At 33.3% G+C, this 10,018-nt stretch overlaps 2 protein-coding genes across 3 annotated transcripts; both read right to left on the bottom strand.

The window, feature by feature from the left end:
* Nucleotides 1-1,240: 1,240 nt before the first annotated feature.
* LOC133188005 (hemicentin-2-like) lies at nt 1,241-4,767 on the bottom strand. The gene is made up of 8 exons (XM_061323395.1): nt 4,489-4,767; nt 4,255-4,335; nt 4,071-4,122; nt 3,581-3,616; nt 3,115-3,329; nt 2,549-2,729; nt 1,870-2,157; nt 1,241-1,533 (listed from the first exon to the last, which is right to left on the bottom strand). The coding sequence occupies exons 1-8, from the start codon at nt 4,765-4,767 to the stop codon at nt 1,256-1,258; spliced, it is 1,410 nt and encodes a 469-aa protein (XP_061179379.1). The 3' UTR covers nt 1,241-1,255.
* Nucleotides 4,768-5,685: 918 nt separating this feature from the next.
* Nucleotides 5,686-6,761, bottom strand: LOC133187738 (uncharacterized). Of its 2 annotated transcripts, none has more exons than XM_061323137.1 (2): nt 6,662-6,761; nt 5,686-6,316 (listed from the first exon to the last, which is right to left on the bottom strand). In XM_061323137.1, exons 1-2 carry the CDS (start codon nt 6,750-6,752, stop codon nt 6,123-6,125), a joined length of 285 nt encoding a protein of 94 aa, XP_061179121.1. In that variant the 5' UTR covers nt 6,753-6,761; the 3' UTR covers nt 5,686-6,122. The 2 variants fall into 2 exon arrangements, with proteins under 2 accessions (XP_061179121.1, XP_061179122.1); XM_061323138.1 differs by having other exon boundaries at nt 5,686-6,313.
* Nucleotides 6,762-10,018: the final 3,257 nt, after the last annotated feature.

Genomic DNA, 10,018 nt, shown 5'->3' with positions numbered 1-10,018 from the left:
TTCTGGAGAAGAAGATGAAAATATAAAAAGTTTACGACACGACGACAAGGACAACACCTTCGGCTAAGGTGAGCTAAAAAGATCAGTTTAGATTTATAAGTTGCATTTATTGCATGAATGGCACCAAAAGTATTGATACATTTGGACATTTTTAAGCCCCCGTAATCGACGATTTGGGGGTATATAGTTTTTGCCCTGTCCGTCCGTCTTTCTGTTTGTTTGTTTATCTGTTTATCCACAAAAACTTTTCAATGTCCATTACTTTTGATTGGTTGGAGCTATGGTTCTCATATTTCACATGAGTATTTCTTGTGACAAGGCCTTTCTTTGGGTACCAAAATATTTGAACTCGACCTTGACCTTGGAGTTTGACCCAGTTTTGCAAGAAAATACCCAAATTTAACCTTGGTCATAACTTTTGAACAGCTGGTGCTAGGGCTTTCATACTTCACATGTGTATTCATTGTGATACGACCTTTCCAGGAATATAAATATTTTTGACCTTTGAGTTTGACCCACCTTTTAAATACTTTAACCTTGGACATAACTTTTAAACACTTAGTCCTAGGGCCTTTATATTTCACAGGTGTATTCTATTTGACAAGGCCTTTTTGTGTACCAGCAATTTTGACCTTGACCTTGGAGTTTGACCTACTTTTGAAAAAACTTTAACCTTGGCCATCGATGCTAGGACTTTAAAATTTCTCATTTGTATTTCTTATGACAAGGCGCCTTTCCCTGGGTACCTTTAATTTGATCCTTTGACCTTGACTTGGAGTTTGACCCACACCAAAAAACTTTAACCTTGGCCATAACTTTTTAATGGTAAGTGCTTGTGGTTTCATATTTCACAGGTATATTCATTGAGAACAAGTCCTTTCTTTGGGTTACTACATTTTTCATCCCTTGACCTTGGAGTTCGACCTGCATTTAAGAAACTTCAACATTCGCCAAAATCTGTCATACAGGGGCATCAGGTTTCAAAAACACATATTTTTTTATACTGAGTTAATCCTTCATGTATGGTTATGCAGGTAAGCTATTTGTATCCAATACAAATAACTTAGAGGTAGCATATTTATCCTTATTTTTATTACTCAATGGCATGATTTTCGAAGGAAGTAAGTATAAAATGTGCTCACTTGCCCCTTTATGTTCTTTGCGAATCAATTTGAATGAAATGTATACCTAAACATTTTCAGATTCAGATGTTTATATCACAATAATTTTTAATTTCACAAAATCAGTGTCATTTTCAAACAACAGTTAATACAGCTTCTCGGGATGTTGCAGTCCCCACTTCGTTAGCCACACGACACTCAATTCTACCAGCATCAGACGCCCGTACGTTTATAATTGTTAAAACCTCTCCATTGCTCGAGATCTGATAACGTGGGTCGGGAACCAATAGTTTTCCATCTTTGTACCACGTGACTGTTGGTGTTGGAATACCAGAGTTCACACATCTGAAATCAGCAGATGTACCTGCGTTGTTCGTAGAACTCCTAGGCTGTTTTGCTATGTTTGGCAAAACTGGAACAATAGGAAATATTAGTAAGTGTATCAAGATAAATTATTTCTAATAATTGTCCTTAAAACATCAGAGAGCAATATATCTAAATCTGCAAAACCAATAAGGCAAAAGAGGCACGTGGTCACAGTAGCTGCAAACTAAACTATAGCACTAGTCTTTCCATTTTAGAGTCGATGTTAAACACAATGCAACAAAAATTCATAGCTAGCAGACATTTGCTTGCTTGTTTGTCTTGCTTTTAAAAGATCATTTTTGGAATTTTTAACAATATATCACTTTGGAACAACTACCCAGAATTTCGAATGAAATATCACTAAAATGCTAAAGACTTATACCTCCTCGTTTGACATCAATCAATTTTGTAATGGTTCCGAGTGAGTTTTTCGCCGTACAGACGTAAGTTCCAAAGTCTGACGTCGCTGCATTCATGATGGTGTATTTTCCATTCAGTTTCAAAAGATTACGTTTGTCACGTGATCCGACGCCTCGGCGCACTATTATCTGTTTGTTGAGTGTTACAGTTGGAGCAGGGCTCCCTGTTGCATTGCAGGGCAGGTTCCGAGACTCCCCTACACTCAGGTAGAAAGTGGTTGAAGGAGTAGGGTCTTCAAACTTGGGGTATTCTGCAAAAGTGGACATAACTCATATATTAATTTTAGAACCCATTATAGATTTAGAGGAAATCCATTCATTTACAGGTATTGATTCTGTAAAAAAGAAACTGAAGAATGTTTTTTTCTTTAATTTTAATAGTACAATTATTTTTTGTCTTGCTCGAAAAAGAAAAGTTCTGTTTTCATTTAATGCATTTGAAGACGAAACATTCATTCTCCATCTCTTCAAGACCTGCGCAAATAGATTCTTTATTTACAATGTCCCTTATCCAGAATCTATGATCCAAAAAGAATTATACACACAAAGAATTTAATTGATGACATATTTATCCTCTCTCCATTCTCTCTTTTGAGTTTAACATCTTACATGTATTTTATCCACACACAATGCTATACATACCAAGGCAAGCACACCCATCTTTAACATTATCGGGTCCTGTCGGTCCCTGGGGACCTTGTTCTCCTTTATTTCCTTTCAAACCCCGCCCACCCTTGTCTCCAAGATCTCCCTTCTCTCCTGACGAGCCTTCGGTTCCTTTTGGACCAGGAATTCCCTTTTCTCCTGTTTCGCCCTTTTCCCCCTGTTAAGGTAGCATTGAAAAGGTCTATATTTTACACATACTGTAAAGGAATTCAGTGTGACAATATACTTTATCACAAAAAGAGAAAATCATCTCAGTTTTAAATTTGTAGCTGCAGAACTGTAGCGTTATGGTTTTATATTTTAGTCTTTGATCACATGGTCAAAGACTAAAATATAAAGTTCTGCAGGTATGTACTTCGTACAATAATTTTATACCTCAGAGTATATATCTTTCTGGAAATTATTTTATTAAAATAATGCACGACCTTTTGCAAACTAATATACTTATGATAAAATCATAATTTTTCAATGATATCAATACATTCAAAGCGAAATCTTACATCATTTTAATCATTATATGTAAATGGTTATTAATAACTTACTTTAACCCCAGAATCCCCTTTGGAACCTCTTGGTCCTAGATCACCTTTTGCACCCCTTGGACCAATGTCGCCTTGAATTCCTTTGAATCCTTTTGGACCAATAGCTCCCTTTATACCTTGTTCTCCCTGACCCCCACGGACCCCTGACTCGCCTTTATCACCAATTTTGCCCGGAAATCCAGCATCACCAGGAATTCCTTTCTCCCCCTTGTCTCCTGACAGTGAATTCAAAACGCTTATTTCCTTCCTATCAATATGCTGATATTTAATACTCAGATTTGCAATACATCCCTAATATTAAAGTATTTATACTGCGTATGCATCGGTGAGTGATGTGATACAATTATAATACAATTATGACTGTAATAATAAAATTTAGGTGCTTTTGATTCCTCTCTTTATAAGTGTTTCTGCTCAGTAATACACTATGTTCGTGATCATACCTGTAAATGGGTGACAAACTTACCTATGTTACCTGGTAATCCTGGATCACCTGCGTCCCCTAAAGATACAGATAGTAAAGCTTAATTAATGCTTCACTTAAAAAAATATCAATTAGATACATGCACATGTATTTACAACTATGATTTCAAAGGTATGAAGTGCAGTGACCTAATTATAACACATATATACATGTATGGTACGATGCCTATTGGTACACTAAACGTAAGATTTTTGTAAATTACGTTAAATTTCACATTAACCTCTCTTGTAATGCGGTACTTCAAAGATCGTGATTCATGTATATTCATAGACTACATCTTTTTTAAATATGTTATTAAGAACAAAACAACTCGTCAAAGATGACCGATCGACCCATCTTCACAACGTCAGGGGTCCTGAGTCAACACGTTGTCGTTGGACCCCTGACAAATTTCATTGATTATTTTGGCTTGCTTCTCTCATTGAGAAGCACCAATAAAAATGAAGGAGACAGATAATGAATTCCTCCTCACCTTTAATGCAGGTTTTATTCTTTTCGATGCAGTGTTGGGCTATAACAGCCTCCTGTAAAGGCGACCAAACTAATTAAATACATGTAGTTCAGTAATTGAAATGGATTATTTAACTCAAATCGAATGATGTCAAATATTCAGTGAGTTTGCAAAATAGTCATTGTATATGTTTTTAAGAGAGTACCTGGGCAGTGAGAATGTCCGCTATGAAGTTTCCTGCCCTCTTCTGCTTATGCAGTTTCTTGTTGTCTGAATCCAGCAAAGCCTGCAAAATGAATCACTATTTCATTAAACGCAACACATTTTAATCTTATACTCGCAATCTACTTGAAAATCATTATATGGCAAAATAATAATTTTCATGTAATCATTCAAAAACTTTATCATTAATTTGACTGATAAGACGTACACCATATACCTGCAAGTGCTTGATTTTAATGTCCAGATCTATGTCTTCTTCCTGGAGGATCACAGTGTTGTCATACTGGTAGAGAGTGACCACAGCGAACAGGGAAGTCTGGACCAATGTAATCAGCAGCAGGAACCACAGCCAGGGTGAGGTCTCAGATTTATACTCCATATTGTCTATAGTCTTAGAACCTGTAGACTTTATCTGTAGAACTTTGACCTTGCTAACAACGACACAAATGTTGAATATGATAAGGATATGGACAGTCTTTAGTGCTCTTTGAGACATTGTGCTTATTTCAAGTTACATGATGAACTGTGAAGGTTTCTGGTATAGTTTGTGTCAGAATTTCTGTAATTCTATGTCCAGTTTCAACTACAGGATATTTTTGAAAGGAAGATATATTTATAGAGATTTAAAACTTGAATCTGAAAATATTTCATGTTCATTTTCAAGTCATTTATTTAAAGGCTTTCAGTAGGTATTCAGAAAAGTGTACGATTGAACTATACATATAAAAAGAATATGTCCAAAATGTGCAAATTCATTTTCTTTCCGTAATATCCACCTAACCTGATCAAATTAAGACCAGTGTATAGGTACATCCTTGTGTCCACCAGCCAATGGGATCACGATAAATTCATTTATAAAATGCATTCCTATCACGTATTTCAAATTATGTTTTAATTTCCTGATTACTTTTGAAAAGTCCCAGTATTATCATCTTCTATAATTAATTTGGATGTTTTGACCTTTTAATTACTTTAACATACATGTATTTTCATTCAAAAACTGTCTTCAGCCCTTCAGTTTATTGTTGATTTCGCAGCCTAAGGGCTTCTTCAAGCTATAGGGTGACTTTTTTGGTCTCCCTACACAGAAAACTGCCTTAATATTTCAGGAAACGTTCTATAAAAAGAATGTAATGTCAATCCACACATTCAAAACATGTGATTTGCATACATTTACATGATCAAAATCTATCATTACACTAATTATAATTAAAGATTGATAGAAATAGAAGCAAATCCTTGTAGCTGTCAATCAAAGTATGAATAAATTTGAAGCTTTTCTTGCCCTGTGCTTAAATTAACTTTTTAACAAAAATTTTGTTTTTCTTTTTTATCCATGTCTTGTTTATTGCTGCGCTTTCTGTTGTATAAGATGCAGACATTTAGCTATAAAGCTCGTGTTTTTTATTGCTTTACTAACTTGAACAAAAAAGTTCGACTAATACCAATATACTGTATCCAATTCTTGTAACTTTATGGCGAATTCAAGCCGTCACAATCTTATTAATACAAATATATGTGTGAACAAATGGCTTTTATTTTATTTCAAAACAAATTACATATTAATCTTTCAAAACTAATCAAAATCATGCAGAGAACACGTACAATTATTTTAATTTAGTTTAAGAATTCTTTTATTCAAAAATATACATACAAGTACATGTATATACAATGCACATGGATTGAACAGCAGGCAGACGTGCCTGTATTAGTTCTCTCCATTAGAGATAATTATTATTATTATGATAATATGAACATATTTATATAGAATTTTTACACTAATTAAAAGAACGACATCAGATTGAGGTAGGACTATATCACAGTTCTGCTTTATCGTTCAGGGTAGAATGTTCAGTCCTTAGATGCTACGGCTATTGTCTTCAGAGCACTCTCGATTAGACTCAGATGTTTCCCGTTGTCAGATTTTTTCAGCTTTAGGAACATTTCTCTGAGCTTTTTAAGACCTTTCTCGTGTGCCATTTTCACCAGCACTTCCCATCTGTCTTCTTGTTTTAAGTCTCCTACTGCAGAGGCGTCCTTTCCTGCTAAATCATTAATTTTATAATTAATTTATGCTTTATGCATTAAGGGTTTGTAAAGCTTTCATATCGCTCAACACCAAAGACTTGATTTCTAATAATTGCAGGCAAATTACAAATGATTTAAGAAATGACAAATTAAGTGGGTTTTTTTTTTTTTTTTTTTTTTTTTTTTTTTTTTTTTTTTTACAATTTAATAATTTATGTTAAAATATTTAGCCCATAACTTAGGTATAATTATGCATATATCAGGAAAATTATTCAATTTATTTTAATTTATTTATTCTTTGGGGGGATGGGGACTTTTTTAAACAAATGATATCGATATTATAAAAAATGCACATTACTCACCATCATGTTTTAATCCTTTTCCTAAAGAAGAATCTATTAAAGACAACAAAACAAAGAAAGCGAGGAAAATTACAAGAGATCTTACTGCCATGTCTTTAATTGTATGAGACTCTAGGCAAGTGTTTACAGATTGACATGTAATGACTTTATATAAAACGCTCATATTATAATTAACATTTAATTAATTCTACACACATGACCAACTTCATGAGAAGCATGAAAGAAAGTTTATATGTGCATAAAATTATTGATATATCTTTTAATAATGCCAAAAAGTTTGAAAAGACTTGTCAAAATATTTTATTTAAAAACAAATGTTGTTATGACCAATTCTAGTAATCATAACAACAAAATGAAGATGGGCGTATTTGACGTGAGACCTGCAGGAATCATTTGTATGATACAGGATAAAAGGGTTGGTTTAGTCAATTATTTTGAAGTTTCAGTAGGAAGAATTGCTTTCACTCTCGGTGAAATTGAACCGGAATTAAATTTATCTTTCTTAAATTTATGATGAATCAGTAATAAATGAAATTAAACTGACAAACAAATTGATTGTTTGTATATGAAAAAACTTCTTGATTCCTGAGTGTTCTGGACCGGTAACCCATATTAAAGCTATCATCTCTACACAAACATTGCGGATTTTAAAAGACAATGAAGAAACACCTATGTAATGGGATTTTGTTTTTGGAAAAAGTTCATTTTTGATGGTATCCGATTCTTTTTTGATATTTTTTAGAATGTTTACAAATTGCTTTGAATTAAAATTAACACGAATAAGATTTTTAAAAAAACGTGGAGACCCAGAGATAGCTTTTTTTTTTTAATAGAAAAACGTGTTTAAAAATGTTTCATTTTGTACCAAATGACTCACCTAGCCATATTTTAAGTAATTTTTTTTAGCAAATCAATGCACAGCACTAATAAAATATTCCCCCCTCCTAATTTACAGGAACAAGATACATGTACATCAAAAGAATGCTAATATTTCATGTGACAGATCAATGAAAATTTCACTTTTCAGGTGCGCCAAGATTCCTCCCGTATGCCAATCAAATGCGCCCTCGTTCTTTATTTTCAAATGAAATCTGCGTATTGACAATAATATATTCGCTTGAAATATCTCTGTGAATGGATTCCTTTTTTATATCTGTTTATATTACCAACAACATTGAACGAAATATGAAGATATCGAACAGTATTCAAGCTCAGAAGTTCATTCAAACAATACAAATCAGGAGCAGAGCAAGCAAGGGCCTCCAAAACATCAAATGTGGGATCAGGTGCCATGGAGGAGGGAGCATCCCATGCCGACCGGTCACACCCGCCGCATGTTCCTTGTCAAGGTCGGGAAAAAACGGAAAAATCCATCGACAATTCAGTGTGTAAATAATGGCCTAACGATTAGTATGAAAAACGTCAGTCAGCATTTGACTTAATGATAGATTGTATTTTCTGACAAGGCCATTGTATCGATCATAGAACTTTTTAAACGAGACTTTTGATATTCTTGTTTCATCAACTTGTCTATCAATAGCTTGCGTCGTTTTAGAAATTGTTCTTACGTAGAGCATATTATTGCGTATTAAGGAGGCTCATTACACCACTTTTTGATGACGTACTACACAGAAAAATAAACCTCCATTGATTCGTCCGTTTTCTCCTGGGGACGAATTGTACAGGTTCGCTTTGCTGATGATCTAAATCTTAAAAACGCTCTAAAAATAGACTACATGCGATGTTGTAAACAATGGGAACTTGGTAACGGATTCATAAATAAATCACGAACGAAGAAGGGTTACTTTTAAGTGGAGACCAAAGAGAATGACAGTCAAATCTTCGCTACCCAAGTAGTGTACAATGTCATAGCGAAAGCAGCAAGTTCTACCACTGACAACATGTATGTATAGAGGAAATTCGAGTTGAAATCTACAACCTCGTTGAAATAAATTATAATGGACTTGCGCTTTTAGAGAACAGTACTCTTGTTGGTTTGTGTGCTTGTCTTTATTTCTTTGAAAAATGTATATTTATTTTAGAAATTTTAGCTTATTCTGAATCTGATATGATCAACCGTTCCTGAGTGTTTTGAGTCAGGGGGATTTAGGAAAGATAACTCTTGCAAGTGGACTTTTTATTCCAATTATTTTATAAGGCCATTCCAAGTTTTTTCTCTGTTTAGCGTCCACCTATCTTTTAAAAACCTACCTACCTATTTGCAAAAAACACACAAGACAAAAAAATAAAACACAGACTTGATAGTCATAAAAATGACGTCATTGAAGGGATTTGATTTCATTACTCTTATTTTTCTTGTAGGAAAAAATCTATTCCTCAGCAAAACTAATGTATTAAATGCTTAAAATATACTTAATATGGACATGTTGTATACAAATTTTTAGAGAAATTGAGAGAATTCAAAGATTTCGACCAGAATGATCCATTTCAGAACTCCTGATTTTGTTTGTTTTTTCTGATATGGGGTGTCAAAAACCAAAGCGCACGCGGACGCTAAACATAGAAAAAACTTGGAATGGCCTAAATTGGAATTTTCATTTCCTTAAAACATTTTTCATTCAATTTGTCACTTGTTATTCATTAATATACATTTCTTGTTTATTTATAACTGATTTTCCAAATTATTCATGCAAAGATTAAGAAGAAAATCACATTAATTCTTTTTGGGGAGAAATTATTTTTTCTAATAAAAATAATATTGAATATTATGAAGTGTTAGTATATTTCTTACATATCTGAAGATGATATCCATCACTTGACACTGAGATTTCTGCAATACTTTCAATCAGAAACATGAAATAACACATTTTACCAAAATCAGAAAAAAGATTAAAAATTCTTTAAAAAATATTTATCGTATCATAACCTCCATTTGAATATTTGAAATATTCATAAAAAAGGGTGCTGTAATGAAATCTGAAATAAACTGTGGGTGTAATGAGCCTCCTTAAATCAACTGAGCCCCATATGCAGGTGATAAGGGTATATTACTACATAAGTAAGAGAATTTGACGATTGAAAAGTCTTTTTCTAGTAAAATCTCCATATATGAAACAGATTTGTCAGACTCTGTGGTATGGAACGCCATAGCTGCCTGAAGGTCATTTTCATTTTATATGAGGTGGTATAACCTTTATGTGAAGTGGTGAAGTCATTATATATAGTGGTAAAATCATTATATTCAATGAAAACTTTATTATATGCAGTGGTTTTATCTTTATATACAGTGATAAAATCATTATATACAGTGATAAAATCATTATATTCATTGATAACTTTATTATATGCAGTGGTTTTATCATTATATTCAGTGGCAATGTCATTATATGTAGTGGT

The sequence above is a fragment of the Saccostrea echinata genome, unplaced genomic scaffold, assembly GCF_033153115.1.
Source record: "Saccostrea echinata isolate AGI-Se365-2 ecotype Australia unplaced genomic scaffold, CSIRO_AGI_Sech_v1 ptg000015l, whole genome shotgun sequence".
Lineage (NCBI taxonomy): Eukaryota > Metazoa > Mollusca > Bivalvia > Ostreida > Ostreidae > Saccostrea > Saccostrea echinata.
This window is presented reverse-complemented; position numbering and strand designations above follow the sequence as displayed.